Below are 23,285 nucleotides of genomic sequence, written 5' to 3' on the forward strand. Positions count from 1 at the left end.
TTCCTTAATTCAGTTTTCAAAATTACAGTTCCTGTGTTCCTTTGTCTTGATAAATATACTCAGTAGACAGTTGAGATCCTGAAAGCCTTTTGAAGCTTTTGGACTACATGAACGAAATAAAGCTAGGTATAATAAAATGCTTTCTACCTTTTATTCTATTTTGAACACATTTTTATTTAAGAAGTCACTGTCATTCAGTTATCAGTTGAAATGCTTTATTTCTTAAAGGTATTTTTTAAAAAATAATTCAAATCTTTTTATATTTCAAATTAGCTATCTTAGCCTTAGATTTAAAACTCATTTTTCCTGAGTATATTTTCTCTTTATTTAAGAGTAATATATTTTCATAGAGTGTGTTGAAAATTAGGAAAATCAAGGGTTCTTGTTCTGTCAGGTGCAGTGTTTAGAGTGTTATTTTGATAAAATCCAGTAGCTCTGATATTGCTTGAAAATACTTGGTCCTTTGGAGTATAATAGCAGGGGAAAAACTGTGGCATGGTTAAAAATTCACCATAATTACTTGAATTGGTTTTATACATAATCATCTTAGGTTTTGATAGTGAGGTAGCTGTATGGAGTGTCTTTGGGTCCAACATACATGAAAACACAGGATTGCCAGGGTTCACACAAGGAGGCAGTTGTTCAGGTTTCATTTCTGTTTCTGAATTTGAAGCTGAAGTAATTTTCTTATCCTAAAAGATAAATGCATAAAATAATTCTCAATTATAAAGTTCTGAAAAAAACAGAATTATTTAAACTTAGCCCTAAGCCTTTCTTACCCCACTACTCACAAAAAGTGACTCGAAAAAGATCAAAGACAAATGTAAGATCTGATACCGTAAAACTCCTAGAAGAAAACACAGGGAAAAAGCTCCTTGGAGTTGGTCTTGGTAATTTTTTGGATATGACAACAAAAGTACAAGCAATAAAAGCAAAAATCAATAAGTGTGACTACATCAAACAAAAAAGCTTCTGTGCAGCACAAGAACAGCAGAAGGAAGAGGCAGCCTTGGAATGGGAGAAAATATTTGCAAACCATACATCAGATAAGGGGTTAATTTCCAAAATATCTTTAGAACTCATACAATTCAATAGCAAAAAACCAAACAATATAATTAAGTAATGGGCAGAGGATCTGAACAGACATTTTTCCCGAAGAAGACATACAGATGGCCAACAGGTACATGAAAAGATGTTCAACATCCTTAATCATCAGAGAAATGCAAATCTAAACCACGATGAGATATCAATCCACACCTGAAGAATGGCTATTATAAAGTTAAGAGAGAATAAGAGTTGGCGAGGATGTGGAGAGAAGGGGACCCTCGTGCACTGTTGGTGGGAATGTAAATTGGTGCAGCCACTGTGGAAAACAGTATGGAGGTTCCTCAAAAAACTAAAAATACAGGACGTCCCTGGTGGCGCAGTGGTTAAGAATCCGTCTGCCACTGCAGGGGACGTGGGTTTGAGCCCTGGTCTGGGAAGATTGCACATGCCGCGGAGCAACGAAGCCCGTGCACCACAACTACTGAGCCTGAGCTCTAGAGCCTGCGAGCCACAACTACTGAACACATGTGCCACAACTACTGAAGCCTGAGTACCTACAGCCTGTGCTCCACCACAAGAGAAGCCACCGCAAAGAGAAGCCTGCGCACCACAACTAGAGAAAGCCCGCGCACAGCAACGAAGACCCAACGCAGCCAAAAATAAATAAATAAAATAAATAAATTAAAAAACAACCAGAAAAACTAAAAATAGAACTATCATATGATCCAGGAATTCCACTTCTGGGTATATATCTGAAGGAAATGAAATCACATCTTGAAGAGATATCTGTACTCCCATGTTCACTGCAGCATTCACAATAGCTAAGACATGGAAACAACCTAAGTATTCATCAACAGATGAATGGATGAAATTTTGGTATATACACACACACACACACAACGAAATATTATCAGCCATAAAAAATGAAGGGATCCTGCCATTTGCAGCAACATGGATGGACCTTGAGAGCATTATGCTAAGTAAAGTTAAGTCAGAGAAAGACAAATACAGTATGATCTCACATATATGTGGAATCTGAAAAAAAAAAAAAAAAAGTCAAACTCAGAGCAGAATGGTGGTTGCCAGGGGCTGGGGATGGGGGAAATAGAGAGATGTTGGTCAAAGGGTACAAACTTCCAGTTATAAGAAGAGTAAGTTCTAGGGCTCTAACGTACAGTATGGTGACTGCAGTTAACAATACTGTATTATATAATTGAAAGTTGCTAAAAGAGTAGATGTTCTCACCATACCCACACACAAAAATTTGTGATTATGTGAGGTGATGGACATATTAACTAATCTTACTGTTAATCATTTCACAGTATATATGTATATGAAAGCATCATGTTGTACCTTAAACTTACACAATATTATATGTCAATTATACCTCAATAAAGCTGGAAAAACAATAGAGAAGAAAACAAAAACTTAGCCCCATCTACTCTCCTTTTGGGAGTCATTTTCTCTGGAGGACATTGAAGAGTACCCATTCAATTATATATATCTGTACAGAGCAAACTTGTCAAAAGTATGTACAAGGTAGCTTTTTAAAATCCTGTACTAGAACTATGAGAATTTATAAAAACGTGTAACTTATAGAGTAAGACTGCAATAGGTCATAGTTCGAAGAGGACGTACAGCTTAATTTCAGAGTGAAAAGGGAACAAGATAAACATTCAGGGATCTTAACCTTGTGGGGGATAGCCATTAAGCAAATAATTATACAACTGACTAATTGTGGTAAGTGCTATGAAGAAAAAAAATTCAGGATATTTATGAAGACATATAGGGGGTTCTAACCTAGTGTGAGGGCCTAGGAAGGCCATTCTGGTGAAGTGTCGCTGAATCTTAAGACTGGAAGGCAAGCGAAGGAAAAGATAGAGGAGGGCACAAAGAAAAAGCATGGCCAAAGTGGAGTAAGTTAGAGTGAAAATGGCTGCAGATGAGAATAGAGGGGCAGGAGCCAGATCCTGAAGGGTCTGGTTGGCTATGTGAAAAGTTTAGATCTTTATGGTAAAAGCAATGGAAAGCTATTGAAGCGTTTTAAGGAGAACCATGTCATGATGTAATATGCTTTTTAGTAAGATTACTTTGGCTGCCGTCAGAGACTTGAATGGATGTGGAGAGGAGCTTCAGTGTTCCATGTGACTGACGATGATGATTTATAGAAGAATGGTGGTATAGAGAGACTAGTAAATAAATTTGAGACACATTTTGGAAGTAGAATTCATTGGACCTGGTGATTGATTGGATGTGGATAGTGAGGAAGAGGGACAGATCAAGAAAGACTCCCACATTTCTGGACAAACATTTGGGTAGATGGTGGTGCCATTTACTACAATTTAATATGTAATTAACATATATAATAAATTTAATAAATATTTAAAATATACATAACTTAGCTATTTGGGGAGGGAGGGAGCAAGATATTACAAAGAATGGGTACAAAAGTGCATATTGCTTTCTAGCAATGCATATAACATGCTTATCCTTAGTAAAGTCAAGTCTATAAAAAACATCAAGCTTCAATAATGAAGGTGAAAGAATTCAAATGGAACACACTATATGCACCTTGTTTATCACTCATTCAACAAATACTGAGTACCCACTGTGTACCAGGCATTGTTAGATGATGGAAAAATAGTGATCAACAATCTAAAGTTCCTAGAACTTACATTTTATTACCTAGAAGACAAGCACATAGGAAACCAGCTCAATAATGTTGGGAAACTGGTTATTTAAAAAAAATGTAGGTCTTCACCTTCAAATATTAGGTGTCACCAGTTCTGGGTTCTGATGTTGCCAGTGCTAATAGCTGCGTGACTTTGATAAAATTATTTTGCAAGGATTCAAATTCCTTGTCTATAAATATAAAACAAAGGAGATGGATTAGTTTTTTTTCTTTTTCTAATCTGAGGTTATAAGGGCTCTCCAAATGTAGCAATAGGAAAGTGATTTTCAGTTATTTGAAAAACATGAAGGAAGTGTATATTTACTTGTGATAAGGCTCTTAAAAATGATTGTGGTGTCCATGTAGGCAAAAAATTTTGGTAGTTAAAAAACCCTCCAAATTTGGCAACTTCTGGAATACTTAAGATATAAGTCCTTCCAGATCAGAAATTATATTATTATATCTAACCTCATAGAGATTGGCAGGGTTCTGTAACTCTGACTTTTTAAGGTTGCATTAAATAGAAGCTTGTTTATATGCATTAAAATTCTTTTGCTTTGAAGACTCTATAGTAGATGCTTGTGATTCATGAGGCTGAGACCCTTTAAGAATTCTAAATCCTTAAAACTAGCAAGCATATAATCTCAGTTTCTCCAACTCTAAAAATGGAGGAAAGAATATTGACCAAGTTGCTGTGTCACGCTTAAGTTAGGAACAAATCTGGGTCAGATTAGTTCGGTTCCTCTTAGACTAACTCAGCTCCCTCTGAATTCTTGGGTTATTCTACTTAATGTCTCTGCAAAGTTAAGTTCCCCACTGTCAGGAACCTATTTGTTTTGAAATCTTGAGTTCAAACCTGCAAATGTGAAGTATTTACTCCACTTTCTTTTCTTTTGTTCAGATTTGAAGAAGTATAATAGAGTGTTGGAGGAGTAGCACAGGCAAGAACTTTGTGGCCTAGATTCCAATCCTTTATCATCACTGCACCTTTGTTTTTATATTGTCTGTAAAACTGGGAAAAAAGGGGGAAAAAAAAAACAACCTGCCATAGTTCCTGTGGTTGTGGAAATGAAAGAAAATCGGATGTAAATGATACGCTGCTATATAAATGGAACCAATTTTTAACATTTTCTTTTTTGCAGGTATACTTCAATGCATATGCATGATCTTCCAGAATTCAGTTCTGAAATTTACAGGTTAAGAAAACTTTACAGTAGTGTGCTACCATTTACTAACATTCATTATCTTGTAGGAAGCTGGCAAAGCTGGAAGTAGAACTCATCAGTTCTTGCTGTTTATTCTTTTTTGACACTGCTTATTGTTTTAAATATCAAGAGCACAGACATTGGAGAATAGTAAGTCACCAGAATCCTACGGTATCACAACAGGTCAGCTTTTCTCAAAATGTCTAGGTTCTCTCAGCACATGGAAGGCTTCTTAGGTGGAAGGTGCTGCCCTGTGACTTGTGAGAAAAAGTACCAACCCTAATTTACTTTATGGACACCAGTCACGTTGCCCAGGGCAACCTCAGTCCCAGAGGTTGTGACTTTCAAATCACCTTCTGCAACTGGCTCTAAAATTCTGATCAACTTTGAATCAAAATGGAATACAGAAAACAGAATCTAGTGAAAATAGAAGACAAATTTTGTTGGCATAATCCGTACCACACAATCTGTAAAAGTTAGTGTCTACCGAAATCTTTTAGACCTCCAGGACAATTCACAAATGTTTACGGACTTGGAAACAAAATACCCCTTGCTTTTACTTTATATCCTAGGCCCTCACTGCAACTTTCTTATTTGGGTTTCGACCTCTTCAAATCTGGTATTCTTAAAATGTAGAGTTCAAAACAGATACAATCAAAAACAAAACAGCCTAATATAAAGAATAATAAAAAGATTACTTTAAATTCTCTGCTAGGTTATACATTGGGTCAGCAACTGTTACTGAAGGAGAAGAAGGTTAATGAAAATTATAAATGAATCTTTTAAAATCGATTAAGTCTAAAATTAGACTGTGCAAGTGCCTTGAAAATCTACAAATAGATGGTATTAGCTTCCTTACTAATTTAATTTTCAGGCTCTCCTAGAATTAGAGAAAACCAGGCCACTTTGACTTTTCCAAGTCTTTGTTATAAACACACACACATTTTTATAAAGATAAATAACAAGCTACTGAAATAATAAAAATGCCCATTATAGAAGCTGTAATTATAAAATTAAAAAAAAATTTTTTTTTTTGGTTTTGTGTCACAGTTGATGTTAACTACAGTAACAACAAAAGCAAAAAAAACCCCTGTAAGTCTAATTTTGAGGCACCCTTTTGTTTCCCCTCAGGCCCACCATCCTCCTTGTTCATGTTTTTCTTAATTTATCTTTTTCTGGCCACAATTAGGTGACAGAGAATTAAACCTTAACTTTCTACTGTTTCCATCAACAGTGAGTATAAATGCACCATATACTTTTTTCCCCTCATATCCTTTTTTGAACAAGACACAATGTAAACAGATGTCAAATTAACAAGGTACGTTTTTCTTGTTCAAAACCATCACGGCATTTTGCAATGGGGCATGAGTTGCATACCATCCCCAATCATCTTTATACCTTCAGAGGCAATTCTGGCTTAATGCAATGCATGTTACATCTGTGTAGCCCAGCGGTTGCCTACAACGGTGGGGTTTTTTTGGAGGGTGGGGGTGGGTGGGAGTGTGGGGTGCCCAAGTTTATAGTAAAGAGTACCGACAGTCAAAAACATCCAGCCCTCTGCCCAAACCCACCCAGTCGCCCTCGGTCATTCTCGATATCTTCTTTTTTTTTTCGGCAAACGCAGTCTTTTCCTGCAGCGGATGGCAAGGCCAGCAAGCGCCGACTTTTACTACACCCAATTAAAGCAGCAAAGAGAAGGCGAACCGTCGGCTGGATGGATACGTGTAAACTAATCGGCCTAATCCCGGGAGCCGTCCTCCAGGGTGGAATCCTTCGGAGAGGCTGTAGCAGGCCGTCTCCACAGTAACCGGCCGCGGCGCCTCTGCAGTGCCGGGGCCCGGATGTTGTGAGGATCACGGCCGCGGGGCCCAGCTTCCGGCAGCCTGCCGGCGGCGGACTGCGCTCCTCTTCGGGAGTCGTAGTTCTTCCCTCCGCCGCCGCCCGGTATAAGGCGTGGGCGGGACTACGAGTCCCGGCATGCGCCGCGGCGCCCCGCCGCCCTCCGCCTTTCGGCTGCGGTCGCCTGCGAGCAGGTTGTTGTTTTTATGAGAGGCGTCACTGCTCTCGGAGCTGTGACCGCCGCCGCCGCGACAGCTAACGCCGTCGGGCGGAGGTGGCGCTGCTCCTTCAGGTACGGCCCTGGGCGAGTTTGGACCCCAGGAGGGGAGTCTGGGCCGACTGTCGGGGTCCTGGCTTAGCCGCCTGGCGGAGGCGGTCGCGGGGTTTCCGCTGAAGGGTGGCTTGACCCTAGGCGCTCGGTGTTTGCGGCCGCCTGGGTGGCCTCCTCGGAAGGCGAGTCTGCATCCCCCGTGGCGGAGCCGGTCCGGTGGTTCTGCAGCCTCGGTTCCCTGCGTTGCAGACGCGAGCGGTGTGCCGGGAGTGTGGGGGAGCCGACAGCCCAGGGGACGCACCCGCCTTCCTCCGCTGGGCTGGCTTAAGGCTCTCCTCGGTCCTGATTGATGAGAATCCATATGGTAAGATGTTACGTGCGTCACTCCGCCGGGTTTTCAGCCGGCCGGTCTTTTTTGGTGACGTTTGAGCCCCGTGGTGACAGGAAGAGAAAGATTAAATAATGTGTTTGAGATTTCTGCTTGTGAGCCTGGCTGATAATGATCAAATCTCCCTGTCTATCCTGTTCCGCCTCCACCGGTCCCCTTCCTAATCGATAAGCCCTCCGTAGCAGCAGGTCACACCGTGCCTTGTACGCGTTACTGTTTATCTTTAGTTAACGAATCAACTTTTTGCCTTTGGGAGCGCCAATTTTAACGAACTCAGCCAATTAGGTACTTTGTTGAGTGGGTGAAATTTGCACTCAGTGTGGCTTTATTAAAAAATGGAATGGAGCCTTCTTGTAGCTAGAATAGGTAATTATTTTAGTACTGCGAATTTTAGGAGGTTTGCCTCCTCAAATAAGGTCACATCTACTGGACGGTACTTGAAATGTCATTATTAGCGCATCGTATCTTTGGCTTAACGTTTGAATCTTATTAGGCCCCACCTTTCTCAGGGGGGTATTTATCACACCTTGGACGCTAGTGTGAATGGTTTACTATAATTCCCTGAGCTATGGTCATAAAGGGGAAGGGAAGGGAGAAAGTGAGGGTATTATTTTAATAAATAATTTTTAATCCTTTACCCAAGCTAAAGATGGGATTCTAATTAAAGAAGCTATTAAAAATCTCTCTCAAATAATATTTGAGGGTGTGGGAAATACTAGTTTTTAAATGAAAGTAGGTTAGAAAGTAGTGTAATACTAATTTTCTTAACTAAACCATAGGACTAGAAGTGATTCGATGTTTATTAGAAACAAGACTCAAAGGAGTGTAATAGTTATAAAGTGATTAGATGGTGAAACTACAAATTATTTTTTTCTTTATACTTTTTGGTATTTTCCAAATTTTCTATAGGAAAAAACCTTAATTTAAAGAAAAGGACACAGGTGCAGCAATTCCAGTTATACAGACTCTTTAAACATTAATTTTAAAAAGCAAATAACAACTAAAAACAACATAGGCAGAGCCCCTGTTACTGCATCCACGGACTCTGTGAATAACAAGTTTAAATGTATGTAAGTTAGTTGTTGAGAAGTGACAAGAAATGCATTGGTTGGACTGGAAAGGAAACAAAAAAATATGACAGTAATTCTTAGCATTTGTACATCTCGTCTTATTTTGATCTGTTTTCTTTTCATTTTGTACAGTAAAATCAAGACAAGATTGCTTACTTTTCTTCAATTAAGGGAGTGCAATCTTGATTATTACTGTAACTCAAGGTGACAAAGCATGGGCATATTAATCTGAAAAGATCTGGGATGTAGCAGGATTTTTCATTTATTATTTGTAAACATTTGCCAGTGGAAATAAAGAAGTTAAACATTATTATAAAATGGGGGCTTTAAGCTTGTTTTCATCAAGTCATTTCAAGTATCAATACTATGTTTTATATGCCTGATATTTTGGATTATGTTTTTGTTTCATTTTCTATTATGGATATGTTGGATATGGTTGAGTAAGTAGCATATTTAGCCCACATTTTGTTTTCTGTCATAAAGAAAGGGCCACATTGTTCTTCGATAGGAATAGTCCATGTATTTTTGCAGTTACCAGTCTTGAGAAAATGGGGTTTACCTCAATTCCAAGTGTCCATTAACTCAATAGAATAGCCATTCTGAAGCTTTGTTTTTATTTTTTTGCTTTTTTGTTTTTTAAGCTGTAGAAGTCATACTTTGTTTTCTTAGGTTCTTTTCTTTGGAGCATTGCTTCTCTCCCCAGATTTCAGTTTCTTTTCAATATTTTCTATTGTTTTATTTTGTGTATTTTGTGCCCTTTGTTGGCTCAATATCTCACTAAAAATTTGGGTTCATTTACAGGGCATAAGAAACATTCATAATTACTTAACATGTTTGATTTACTAACTGGTTCCACAGTATTGTGTAGGTTGTGTAATTGTATTTTATCTAAGTTAAATATTTAAAAAATTAGGTGAGTTTGAACTGAGAGCTTAGAAGTAGTAGTTTCTGACATGTAAAGAATATGGACACAGTGCAAGGCCTGTTAAGCCCAGGGTATTTTAAAACAGAAAATGCAGACTCATCTAACAATGCAGAACTACTAGAGGCTGAATTGCTTTTGTGTTTGAGTGGTTAAGATGAGGAAGTTGCCATATTGTAGGCGATAACTTACATTTTCAAGAATTTTCTTCCTGGGAGTTGTGCAGTTTTTGTTTTGTTTTTAAATTTATTTGTAAAAATTTGTTAAACAGTTTTTAAAGGTTACTTTCCATTTACAATTATTACAAAATATTGGCTCTGTTTTCCATGTTGTACGATACATTCTCGAGCCTATCTTACACCCAGTAGTTTGTACCTCCCACTCCCCTACCCTGTATCGCCCCCCCCAACCACTAGTTGGTTCTCTATATCTGTAAGTCTGCTTCTTTTTTTGTTATATTCACTAGTTTGTTGTATTGTTTATGTTCCACATATAAGTGATATCTTACCATGTTTGTCTGGTAGTTCTGCAGTTTTGACTAAATTAAAATAGTTAAAAAAAATGAGTTGGTTTAAAAGGTCATGTTCGATGTATTGCACTAGATAAACTTGAAAATAAAAATCTCAGTTTGAGTTCTAAGGTGAAATTTAACTCTGTAATATGGGGAGGATTGCAACTAACTGATAGATTGAGAGGATTTTTTTTCCAAGGAGTGTTTAAGGTGTGGAAACCTGCTTAAGGGCTTATAGAGTTTTCTGGAGGAAGTATTAGCAAGGAAGTATTAGTATTAGCAGTAAGTCAGAAATCTAATTTTTCTTCAGTATTTGTCCATAAAGCAGTTTCCTAAAACCTTATTTCTGGTTCATGTTGCCAGCATGATGAAATGTGAAAAAAGAATTGGATTGGGAGTCAGGACGTTTAATGATGTTGACAAATAATTTAACTTATGAGCTTCTATTGTTTCCATTTGTACATAATAAGTAACAGCCATTGCCATACTTCATGGGGTATGTGTGAAGATCAAATCAGATACAAAAAGTCGTATCACTTTGTAAGTGGCAGAGTGATCTACCCATGCAAAGTATTATTGGCCTGCATAAGTAACATTTACATAAAGCATATTATACATTTGAAGTGTGATGACTTAATGTGATATATATACTTTTGGACTGAGAAGTTTGATGGAAAAAAGTCATATGGGATCTTCATTTGATTTTTTTGATAGTGCTTTTTGCCCTTTACTAGGTTGAAGGGAACCTGGCCCCTTTCCTGACTGTGACTTTGTACTCTACTGCATTAAAGGTTTGGAAATTGCAGTGTGCTTTTATGGTTCAGCCTTTAATTTTGGTTTTGATTTGTTTTAATTGCACATCTAAAGTATAAAGAAGCTCTTCAGTGTAACTTAACAGTAGGAAGTGGATGTTGTTTTTAATGTTCTAAAACAGTCCTTTAAGTTGATTTCATGAACAGTGAGTCTACACAGAATGTCAAATTCCAGGTCCTTCCAGAGATACATTACATGTGTAAGCATTTGTCTTTCAGGGAAAGAGATAGTTTAGAGCTTAGACACTCCTTCTGGGGAAGTCAACCCTATCTGTATTACATACAACATCTGCCCCTTGAGATTAACTTCAAGTTGGGTTGACATACAGAACATTCAAGTAAAAAAGTCTTTTAGAAGCTTACAAATCAATTCTGCGGACTTTATGAGAGCAAATATAAGCGAAAGTGAAAGGCAAAGAAACATATAATATATCATGGGTTGGTAATGACTGCTTCTATATTTGATTAGTTGATAACTCAAATAACATCTTTACTAACATTTTATCTAATATTACTACTAGAATGTAACAATAGGTGTGTACTTGTCTATTATGTACTTAAAAAAATGGAAAACAGAATAAAAATATATAAAATCCCTTTGTTTTCCATCTCTCTGGCTTTTTTCCCAAATGAAAAGTAGAAGAGAGTTGTAAAAAAAAAAAAAATTAGGACAGATTATCCTTTTGTGGAAAGTATGTTTAAGATAAACAAAAAATATAGATATATGATGAATACATATATTTTAACAAGTAAAATTATTAAAAAATTTTTTTGAGAGTAGAAAAAACAACATCAAGCTAGATCCCATTAGTTTTACTTATCTCTGAAAGGGGAAGAGGAGCCAACAGGGCCTGGCAGTGCCCAAGTGAGGGTCGTATGGCGCCTAGTCAAGCTTCTAGATTTACTACTGGCTCTTTCAGGCTTTTCCAAAATTAAGATGTAACAATCCTGGAAAGTCAGGATTCTTTTCAGAATGGGAACACCTGGTGAAAAGGTATTTCCATACTAACAGATATCTTAATTTCCCCCCAGCATTTTGAATTCATATGGTTTACTGCTTTGTTTCAAACTTTTAATCAAAGGTGTAGCTTCTTTTAGTTGGAGGCAAAAAGGGATACTTTTATCTTCACATATGGCAGTAGTTGCTTTTGTTTCCCAATATGAAGGATGTTACATCATAAAAGAAATCTTGTGAAGAAATTGTGTATTGACTCACTTCTTGCAGAATTTGTTTTCTAAACCAAAAAGTTAATTTACTGTATGTAACAGTGTTGCTGCCTCTTTCTGGTCATGGATAAAGTGAAATTACTACTATTGGAGATTTTTTTCCAGATACCTATCTTTAGCGATATCGGTGTTTAAATGAAATTCCACTCCATTAAAACTAGGAAAGCCTGTTTGCTATGGACAGGTTATCTTTGAATCCACTTAGAAGATGCATATAACCAAGGGGCAGGACAGCCATTGGACCCACATCTTGATGCCATAATTACTACACTGTGGACTCTTCAAATCCCTGGGTTATGCTCTCTCTTCTCTAGCATCAGTTTTCTCCAGTAAACTTCTGATACCTCAGATATAAACGTTTTAATATGATTCCCTTTAGTCCTTTAATTTATTCTGAAGAGACTGGTCATCCAGAAGATGATTGGATTTTTGTCAGTCATTCATTTACTTAATATTGGGTTTGTCTTTTCATTTAAAAAAATGTATATTTTTTTCCTGCGGATTATGAAGGTAATAAATAGCTCACTGAAATTTAGCAGACATAATACGTGTAATTTTAGTTTTTTTAGATTTGAAAGATACTCTTTAAAATTAGACTAATGCATATAAATTAATATCAATAGGGTTTATTATACATATCATTTTCTGACTTGCTTTTTTCACAGAATATATTATTGATGTCTTTGCATGTCAGGACATGTTGATCTATTTTAAATTTTTAATGGCTGCATTAATAATAGATATTATACATTTTAATTTTAATAAACTCACTCTTGATAGACTTTTCACTTTCTAATTTTGTACTATAAAAATTCAACCATTCTTACACACATGTATATGTATTTTCATATTCATGTGAGTATTTCTACCAGATAAATTCCTAGAAATGAGGTGGATAGGAAATGAAATAGAGATGATAGGTCACAGGGTATCTGCCTGTAAAATTTTGTTATTACAAAATTACTCAAATGATAATAACTATGCATTTTTACTGTTTACAGTACCTATTTTTCTGTATCTGACCTATTAACCTGTTTAATCTTTGTTGATCGTTTAGGCATTAAAATAATCTTGCTACTCTTTGTGTATCTTTCGTAGTAAGGTTGAGCATTTTTTTCCTTATAAGCCATTTTAATATCTTCTATAAATTGCTTACTCATATTCCTTGATAAATTTTCTATTCAGTTTTTTAACCTTTTTCTTACTCATTTATTGGTGTACTTTAAATGTTTTGAAAACTGTTATATATGTCACAGGTATTCTCAGTATATCATTCTTATTTTTACGACTTTTGGCAAACAAGTTTATGATTTTTATATAATAAAAAGCTTTTCCTCTACAATTTCTAGGTTTTGTGTAAAGCTTAGTAAAAAGGTCATCTTTACCCCAGGATTGTAAAACTTTTCTGTTTTGTTTGAGTCTTTTTGTGTGTGTGGTTTTATTTTATATGTTTAAATCTCTGGGCTGTATTTTTACCAGGTGGTCTTAAGGTTTTATGAAGCCTTATCTTAATAATGCCGAACTTTCACAAGGCAAACATGAGAGATGACATCAATCTGAAAGTCTTTTGCAACACCACATTTATGACGTTTAATGGAGAGTATAATTCCTGAGTGATGCAATTTGTCAAAAAACTGATTTTTTCCCCCTTTGGGAGGTAGGAGGGGAAGAACAATGAAATTTACTGTCTTTTTAAATTCAGAAGCGTTTTATGTGAAAATGGCTCTTACCTTTCGCATTTCTTTCATTCTCTACCTTTCACACCAACCATAGAAAGGCTCTGCTGTTTTGAGCATCCAGAATGGCAGCCAGCACTTTAGTTCCATATTCAGAATTACCTGTCAGATCATTTGTCTCTTGATGCTGTTTGGAAGCAATTTAGTTTGGCCTGGGCTACGTGAAAATATGTTGCAGGATTTATCTGCTATAACAGTTAAAAAGCCATACAAAAACTTACTCTTTTTCAAATAAAGAGTTTACCTGACCATTCTAGCCAATAAGCCTTGGAATCAACTTCCCTAAGGCAGTCTTTTTTTTTTCCCCCACAGCACAGAGGCCTAGTGGGTACTAGGCACTCCTAGGCTAGGCTTATTTATTGCCAGAGTTTGGGGACTGAAATAAGGTTGACACTGTAGATGAAAAAAAAAGTATAAGCTGAGCCTTCACTTAAGATGAGACTATTTGGAAAAAAGAAAGCAACACAGTGAAAGGTTCTTCCCCCACCACAATGAACAGGATTGAAGACCCTTTAATTCCGCAAAGAGATACAGTTCTCACCATTTACTCCAGAAGTGTTTGTCACAGTACTTTTTAAAATGTAAATTTGTGCCAAATTACCATAAAGCATAGTGACAGTAACAGTTTTAGATCCTTACTTAGACAGAAAATCTTAGACTTTCTTAAACTTTTCTGTTTCAACCCCTTCATTGTGGTGCTTAGTGATTTTAGTGGCCCTAGCTCCCTTTTGAAAATAGGCAGGAATAAAAAAAATTCATAATTGTGGTACATTTAAAAGAGGCAAGCTTAAGGGGTGGGGCTAGACCTGGAATTAGACCTGTAGCTCATTACTATTTCTGATCCTTCAATTCCTGATCTGAGTAAAAATGCTTGTGTGTCCTTTTCTATAGATAAAATAGAATATTAAGCGATTAAAGATGAGAGATTATTATGTATGTATTGTATGACTTCTGACTAGTAGAGAGCAGTTAAAATTTTTGTGCAGTTATAGAGACATTGAAAATTAAATTGAAACTTCTTATCAAAAGCTTTGAACTTAACACTAACTAGTAAAGTAACTCATGGATAAAAGTAATAGAGGCTGCTCTTAGGCAAGCTATGCTAAGAAGTACAGAACTTATGCTGAGAAATAAGAAATAAATGCGATACATTCAGGGGAAGGAGAGATCAGTGTGTCAGAAACATGAAGGAAAACTTCATGGAGGAGACTGAGCCTTAAAGATGGAAATCAGAAGAAAGGAAAGGAGGAAAGCATTCCAGGAAGTGTGACTTGAGTAAGTGAAGACATGGAGGTAGGGCTGTGCTCCTCTACTTGTAGCAAGTAGATTACTTTGATCAGATGAAATAGCCCTGGAGGAGAGAACTAATCAATTGCAAGCTAGGCTAGAGCCAGGTAGTGGAAGCATTTGGATGTCCCCTTAAGAAGTTTGACTTTATTGTACAGAATACTTATTCTCAAGGTCATGGGGAGACTTTTGCACAGGAAGTTTAAAAAAAAATTTCTAGCATTTGGAATAAGTACTGCATGTAACCTGCAGTCAGTTTCATTGTTGCCTGTATGTAAGTGTTCAGGGTGGTTGTGTGTGTTTAGGGAGGGACCAAGCGAAGAGTTGCAAAATAGCACTGTAAAAAGTGGTGAGTACCATTGTAATTAAAACAGCCTTGTTTTGGTGCTGGAATATAGATCATTGGAACAGAATGGAGACTACAGAAACTGATTCATAAATGTATGGGACTTTATGTGACAGAGAGTGGCATTTTAAATCATAGAAAAAATATGGAATATTTAATAATTGACATAATTTCTACCTCACACTAAAAGGGAGAATACCCAGATTCACACATTAAATAACTAAATGTAAAAGCCAAAACTGAAAAAGTATTAGTAGAAAATATAGGAGAACTATTTACAATCTTGAGAGTAGGGAAGACTTTCTAAAGCAAGGTGTAAAATATAGGCTATAAAAAATACCTTATTCTCCATCCTCAACATTTGACTGCATAAAATTTAAAGACATCTATGATAGAAGATATTTTTTTAAATTGAAGCATGCTAGAAAAAAATATTTGCAGTAGGTTTAGCAGTGAATTCATTCATGACCCAATTTATGAAGAACTTCTGAAAATCAACAGAGATAGCCCAATAGGAAAGTGAACATGTGAACATTAGTTCATGGGAAATGAAATAAGGATAGCCAATAAACATAGGAAAAGATGCACAACCCCACTGAGTCATCTGGGAAATGCAAATTGAAATAGGAGATTTACTTTTTTTTGCTCATGACATGATCAGAAATTAAAGATGGTTGTTAACATTTTTGGTGAGGTTGTGGAGAAATCGGTACCTTCTTGTGTTGGTGGGAGGTCTTCCCTAACAACCTTATTTAAAATTCTGATCCCTACCCCCTACTCCCTGCATTCAGTTTTCCCCCTTTTTGCTTTATTTTTCTCCACAGTACTTGCCACCAACTAACTTAACTACATCTTCTGCTTGTTTATTTCTGTGGGGTTGTTATTGGACAAAAAATAGAATATAAGAGACATTTAAAAAGTTTTTATTAGTTGGGATCTTGGGTCCTCTTTCCTTTATCCAACAGTCTGGTTTAAAGCAGGCATTTCATATCCTCTTGGGGAGATGAAAGTTCCAGAACCTCTGAAAAGCATGATAGAAGTAGGTTCTTGAAAGCTGTCTAGACTGACTGACTCATCTTTGATCACATTTACAGTACAGCAGCACTTTTGGGACCTTTGGTCACAGCCCATTGGTTGGCTTACCTCGGAATTGTAGACGTGTGGGAGAATAATGCCCCCATTCTTCTCCATCGTGTCTAATTCTAGAAGATACAGTAATGGAAACCGTACCTTTTCCATAGTAAAATGTAGCTACTCAGGAATGATGAGGGGCGCCATCATATCAGCTAATATTCACTCCAGTTGTATTTTATGAGGTAAAATTAATATTGTTGCTCTGTTATTAGTTTTGACAGCTGCCACCTAAAGTGTAATTTTAAATTACATCTTTGGTCTGTATCTCTCCCCTAAATTCAGTCTCCAGCTGCCTACTTGACGTTTCAACTTGGACGTGATAATAGCTGTCTCAAATTTAATGTGTCCCCGATGAGTTTACCAATTTTCCTTTCATAACCTGCTGCTTTTGAAGTCTTCCAGTCTTAATGGCCTTTCCATTCTTGTATTTACTTAGGACGGGGGTCATCCCTCATACCTTGTATTCAGTACATCAGGAAGCCCAGTTGGTTATACCTTCAAAATATAGGTATAATTTGCCCACTTCTTACTGTCTTTGCTACCACCCTGGTCCAAAGCACCATCATCTCACGTGGATTACTGTGGTAGCTTTGCAAATGGTCTTCCTGCTTCTGCCTTTGCCCCCTCACAGTGCTGTCTCAATAGGGCAGCCAGTGTGATCCTCAATTATTCCTTTCCTCAAAATACTTCTGTGACTTTTAGTTTCACTCAGTAAAAAGTCTTAGGATCTGTAAGGCCCTACAGCATTTGTCTCCCACTCCATTATCTCTCTGTCCTCATCTCTTTCCACTTTCCTGGTAGCCCACTTCTCTCCAACCACACAGGCCTCCTTGCTGTTTCTCATAGATATGGGCTTGGTTCCAACTTTGTACCTACTGTTCCTTTGGTCTGAAACACTCTTTACCCAGTTAACTGCACAATGATTCACTCACTCATTCAAGTCTTTGCTCAAATATACCTTCTTAAGGAAGCTTTCGCTGATCATCCTCTTTGAAATTAAGACTCTCCAACCCAGCATTTTCTATTCTCTTTTCCCATGCTTTCTCTGTAGTAGGAAATATACCATCAAATACACTGTGTATTCTACCAGGTAATGTTGTTTATTGGATGACTCCAGTGTGAAAGAGGAAGTGCTTAGGAAAATTGAGATGATTTTTTTTTCCTTTGGCCACACCATGTGGCATGTGGGATCTTAGTTTCCCAACCAGGGATTGAACCCATGCCCCCTGCATGGAAGCATGGAGTCTTAACCACTGGACTGCCAGGGAAGTCCCAGAAAATTGAGATGAATTTAATTCAGACTATTGCAATAGGAATATCTCAATGAACCGAGGAGATTTATAGAGGCAAGTAAACAAGGGACTCAGAATGGGTGGAAGTGAGTCTTACCTGGGATTTTTTGAGGGCAGGTTGGTCCTTTGCAGTTAGCTATCAGTCAGAACACAAAACAGGATGGGGAAATTTCTCAACCTTCCTTGCTTTCCTGGAGCATAGGGCTCAGATGAAGTTCAACCTAGTCAATTACTGATAGAATTTAAGCTCCAGGAAGGCAAGACTCTTATTTGTTTTGTACATTGGTATATTTTCAGTATCCTGCATGTGCTAAGAACTCAATAAATATTGAATGAACAGATGGATAAAGGAGTAAATTAAAAATGGTACTAACTGTAGGCCCATCTGCTGTAGAGTTTGATTATACTAGTGTAGTATAATCCTTCTACCTTAAGTAACTTCATAAATGAGATACGAACATCCATGTAATAAATTTACATCCTAATATGACTAACGTGCTATATTCTATGTGGAAAACCATATGTTTATAATTCTTAGTGTCAAATTCTCTTCCATAGAGTTCTATGAATAAAATCTTACATGTTGTGAAGAAATGTTCCATAGGATTTCTTATGAAGTGAGAATCAATTTAAATGATTTGTCTCTGTTCTAGAGGCTATTATTATAGGATTTTGGAGTTTATCTTGAAGGCACTGGAGACCAATTTTAAGTGATTGATTAAGTGATCAGATTTATGTGTTAGGATAAACAGAGTAGGGACAGCATTGGGAAGGAGTGACTGGAGGGGAATTTGAAACTGCAGGCAGAGATCTCTTAGAGAGCCGTCACTGTAATACAAGTGGGAAATGATGAAGTTGGGATAGGAAGTGAAAAAGGATTTAGACCTGATTGGATTTTTGGGTCAAGGCAATTCTAGTTATCCCAAATGTAGTTATCCTAAATCTAGGATTTTTGACCTGATGTTTGGTGGCTTTTTCTTGCAGCCAGATTATTTTTGGCTAATGCTGTTCTCTGAGATGATAGAAACAGGAAGAGGAGCAGGAAGATAATCTTAGTTTTGTAGATGCTTTATTTGAAAGGCCTGAGAAACCTACTAGTGATCATCCAAAAAGCAATGGGGAAATATATGACCTGAGATTGGGGTAAAGAAGCTACCCTGAGGAATAAAACGAAGCCTGAGTCTAGAAAAGGGCTTCAAGTTTATCATCTTCATAAAGTACCCTTAGCTTTATAACTTTGTATGATTTTTTATGCCTTTGTAACTTTCCCATAAACGGTTTATTTCTAAGTTATTATTAGTAAAGCCCTCAAAATGGAACAGGTTTTTGCATTTACCTTTGGTCAAAATAATGGGGAAAGGAACTTCATGGATTCCTCCAGAATTTTGAGTTCCTTGAGGAACAGTTTAGAAGTGCGTCAGTAACTGCATCATCACCCAGAAATGTTTACCTTTTTTCTTTATTGAGTGCTTAATATGTGTTACCGGTCAAGTAAACAAGCAATTACAGCGTAGTATTGTATTTTAAGTAGTAGATTAGGGAATATACTAGTCTTTGGGGATGGGGTCAGGGAATGGTTCACGAAGTGATGCATTAGCTGAGATAGAAGAGTGGGCACAGGAGTTTGGGTAGAAGTAAGGAGGTGAGGAACTGAGATCAGAATATGCAAAGCCCCTGAATTAAGAGAAAGCTAAGCTTTTTAGCAGAATTGAAAAGGTGGAGGGGAGAGGGAGGGGATGGAGGGAGAGAGGATGAGATGCTAGAGACAAAACACTTGATATTTAAGGCCTGTGGGCATTATCCTGAAGACAGTATGAAAATCTTAACATTTTTAAGGAATGACAAAATATTACCATTTTAAGAAGATAACTGGCTGTAGTGGGGAAGTTCAAATACAGAGGCAGCTTTCAGAGTCAATGTGTCTAGGATGGGGCTCAGAAATTTACTTTTTAAAATTTTGATTTAATTTCAGTGCACCCAACTTTTTTTTTGCGGTACGCGGGCCTCTCACTGTTGTGGCCTCTCCCGTTGCGGAGCACAGGCTCCGGACGCGCAGGCTCAGTGGCCATGGCTCACGGGCCCAGCCGCTCCGTGGCATGTGGGATCTTGCCGGACCGGGGCACGAACCCGTGTCCCCCTGCATCGGCAGGCGGACCCTCAACCACTGCGCCAGCAGGGAAGCCCTCACCCAACTTTTTGAAAACACCTGAATTAAGAGGGTTCTTTAGTAGGGCTGTGAATTTTGCTTACCAAACTCTTACTGTGGTGTTATGGCCAGTAGGGGAATCTTTTTTTCCTCATTTGGGCTAGATGTGAAGCCTGTTCTTCCTCCAGGGCAAGTAAACAAAGAAACTGGGATCAGATTAAAATGGGCTCCTTGATTTGAGAAATTCAAATATGATAAAGTCCCAGTTTAGTAATGTATGTAACTTTCTTTTGAAATCTTGTTTTTGCTTATCCCCAGAGCAATTAGAGTTCTTGATTGGAAAACAAAAGCTGGGGACTATCTATTTAGAACTGTTTAAATGGAAATTTCCTAGATAAGAGCAGGAGATATATACACATTAAATATCCCTGATCAGGTCTTGTATCCCAGGAGTTTTGGAAGGTTATGTAAGTCTGGGGGTGAGATGGAGCAGCAGTGAGAATGTGGGCTGCTAGAGGAGGTTAGGAACTGGGGGTTTGCAAAGGGAAGAGGAGCTTTCACATGGTGAAGAATGATTGCTTTTTTTTAGGCCAATTTTCCTTTTTTTTAAAAAAATGTTATTTATTTATTTTCGACTGCGTTGGGTCTTGTTGCTGTGCGCAGGCCTTCTCTGGTTGCAGCGAGTGGGGGGCTACTCTTCATTGCGGTGTGTGGGCTTCTCACTGTGGTGGCTTCTCTTGTTGCAGAGCACGGGCTCTAGGCTCACGGGGCTCAGTAGTTGTGGCTCGCGGGCTCTAGAGTGCAGGCTCAGTAGTCGTGGCGCACAGGCTTAGTTGCTCCGCAGCATGTGGGATCTTCCTGGACCGGGGCTGGAACCCGTGTACCCTGCACTGGCAGGCGGATTCTTAACCACTGTGCCACCAGGGAAGTCCTAGGCCAATTTTCTTAATCGTAAAGCCCTACCTACTTGTTCCATATAGAATGGTTTTTCCAAATACCAAGTCACTTAAACCAAAATATACTACACTTTCTCTTTTCTTTGTTATTCTTCTTGGTTATTCAGTCCTTTAAAAATCTTTCGTGTCTGTCTTCCTAAATCTCTCCTAACCCCTCCCCATCCTATTTATCCTCTCCCCCTCATCAATACTGGTTAAATTTAGGTGCTCATCTTTTTCATGGAATATTGCATTGATTCTTTGTATCCCACAGGTCTAGGGCCCTTTAGTTGTTTCCCCATTTTAATATGTGCCCTTTGAAAGATTCTGATTTTCAGATGTCTTCTTTTAATACTTCACTCATGCTAAATTAATTGAATTTCTTAGAAGTGTCATATTCTTTAACTTTTTCTGCCTTTATTTTTGTAGTGCTTTTCACATTATCTCTTGGGAAATCCTTCCAGTGTCGTCATATTTTCTCTTTTGACAATAAAGAACCAGAACTTAATTTTTTTGTGATAGCTCTCAATTTTAAAATTTTGGCAACTAATTCAGTTAAAAAACATGCTGTCCAGCATGTCAAAAACATTACAACCTCATTTATAAAGCCTGCTTTGACCATTTTCCTTTCTTCCTGCAAAGTTAACTGCTCAGTCTTTGTGCAGTCTAATATGTTAACCCACAACTTTGGAATTGTTATAAAATAATTCAAATACAAATAGTAACATCAGAGTTTTTAACTCATGAAAACTGGTTCAATGAGAAATTGGGCTTTATGTAGTCAGTTTAATAAGGAATGGTGAAATAAAATTGCTATAAAATTTGTTAATATACTATAGGGAGGGTATTTAAGCCTAGCCTTTGGGATAGTATTCTCTACTGGACAGAAAAAAGTGCATTTCATTGTAATAGTTTTTGTTTTGTTTTGTTTTGTTTTTACAAATTTACCTTTAAATTTAGAAACTGCCTGGGCCCTAATTAGTTGTAAATGGGAAATCAAACAATCAGATGACCTCAGGTGAAGTTATTGTAAAATGTTCTGTCTCGAGTGACATTAAAAGTCACACAGTCGTCTTTAGGTCTTATTTTAGATTTTGAATAATTTGTCTGAAAACATGCTTATTTTTTTACTATCAGTGACCAGCCACCTCTCTGTATCTTCTCTTTTTAAAATACTAATTTACGAGAGTTTCCAGAATCACTAATAGATGGTCCACATCTATATTTTTTGCCCTGTTTTCATTTGTGCACTGGTTCCATATTAAATTGTCTGCAGTAGAGTTCTGTTAGAACACTAACCATCAACTTGGATATAATGGGTTCTCAGTATATGTGCAATAATAGAAGCATTTATAAGACATATGTATAGAACAAAGTCAGCAAGATACCATTTACTTTAATGAGCTTAATTTTTTTTTTTTTTCTGGCATGCGGGCCTCTCACTGTTGTGGCCTCTCCCGTTGCGGAGCACAGGCTCAGCGGCCATGGCTTACGGGCGCAGCCGCTCCGCGGTATGTGGGATTTTCCCGGACCGGGGCACGAACCCATGTTCCCTGCATCGGCAGGCAGACTCTCAACCACTGTGCCACCAGGGAAGCCCAATGAGCTTAATTTTGAAGTTTAAATAGGAGTTTCAGATAGAAAGGGTAGAACAAACCGGATAGAGTGACCAATGTGTGCTGGTTTAGGACTTGAGTCTATCTAGGTTATTGCCAATGGCCACAAGTTTCTAACCAACTTCTGGTCTTTTTCTTCCCCTGTTTTAATGTAACTGAAGTGTTACCAACATGGTTATTTTCCTAAAAACCATTTGATCACATTCCTTCCCTGCTTGAAAATATTAATTGCTTCATGTTGACAACAGTAGATTTCATTTTGCCGGGCCTTGGAACTCTTCTCTTTCCCCCACCTGGTTTCTTCAGCCATGATTTTCACACCGTACTGTTCATTGAAAACATAGGCTTTTGCTCTGGCTGACTGTTCCCCATTTGTCGTTCCCTCAGCAGTTGACTTCCTCAGAGTCAGATTGTTTTCATTTACCTTTGTTTCTGCCTGGCCAAATCCTACATTTTCTTTCAGATCCAGCTTGCCTCTTCATTCCACAGTACGACCGTCTACACTGTTTTGGCTCAGGAGGATCTCCTTGTCATAAAGTTTGGTTGTATTTGTTCATATAGATATGCAAGCATATCCTGTCTGGTAAATCTATGGGTGGGTTGTCTCAGTTTCACCTGGAAGGCAGTAAGCGCCACTTTTTGTACTTGGGTCACATATAGTACTTCCTATAGAATTTTTAAAAATGTGTTCCACATATCAATATGTTTTTGTATTTGTAGACCTGAAAAATGTCTGAAAATTCCAGTGACAGTGATTCATCTTGTGGTTGGACTGTCATCAATCATGAGGTATGCTACTGAATACTTTTTATAAGGCAGTTTGTAATATT

The 23,285-nt window shown here is 37.7% G+C and overlaps 2 protein-coding genes across 4 annotated transcripts in view; one reads left to right on the forward strand and one right to left on the reverse strand.

Annotated features, from left to right (window-relative positions):
• Window positions 1-6,684, reverse strand: PIERCE2 (piercer of microtubule wall 2; the record flags this gene model as incomplete). Of its 2 annotated transcripts, none has more annotated exons than XM_079914230.1 (2): window positions 1-692; window positions 6,495-6,684. In XM_079914230.1, 2 exons carry the CDS (start codon window positions 6,510-6,512, stop codon window positions 345-347), a joined length of 366 nt encoding a protein of 121 aa, XP_079770356.1. In that variant the 3' UTR covers window positions 1-344. The 2 variants fall into 2 exon arrangements, with proteins under 2 accessions (XP_079770356.1, XP_079770357.1); XM_079914231.1 differs by lacking the exon at window positions 6,495-6,684 and adding an exon at window positions 6,322-6,354.
• A 234-nt stretch (window positions 6,685-6,918) lies between these two features.
• The window catches only part of CCPG1 (cell cycle progression 1), a 38,603-nt gene continuing 22,236 nt past the window's right edge, over window positions 6,919-23,285 (forward strand). Inside the window, exons 1-2 of one of the 2 annotated variants that reach the window (XM_079914347.1) lie at window positions 6,919-7,054; window positions 23,176-23,244. In XM_079914347.1, the coding sequence (XP_079770473.1) occupies window positions 23,185-23,244 (60 nt within the window). In that variant the 5' untranslated portion in view covers window positions 6,919-7,054; window positions 23,176-23,184. The other variant, XM_079914346.1, reaches the window with a different exon arrangement.

The sequence above is a fragment of the Stenella coeruleoalba genome (genome assembly GCF_951394435.1).
Source record: "Stenella coeruleoalba genome assembly, chromosome: 2".
NCBI classification, from domain to species: domain Eukaryota; kingdom Metazoa; phylum Chordata; class Mammalia; order Artiodactyla; family Delphinidae; genus Stenella; species Stenella coeruleoalba.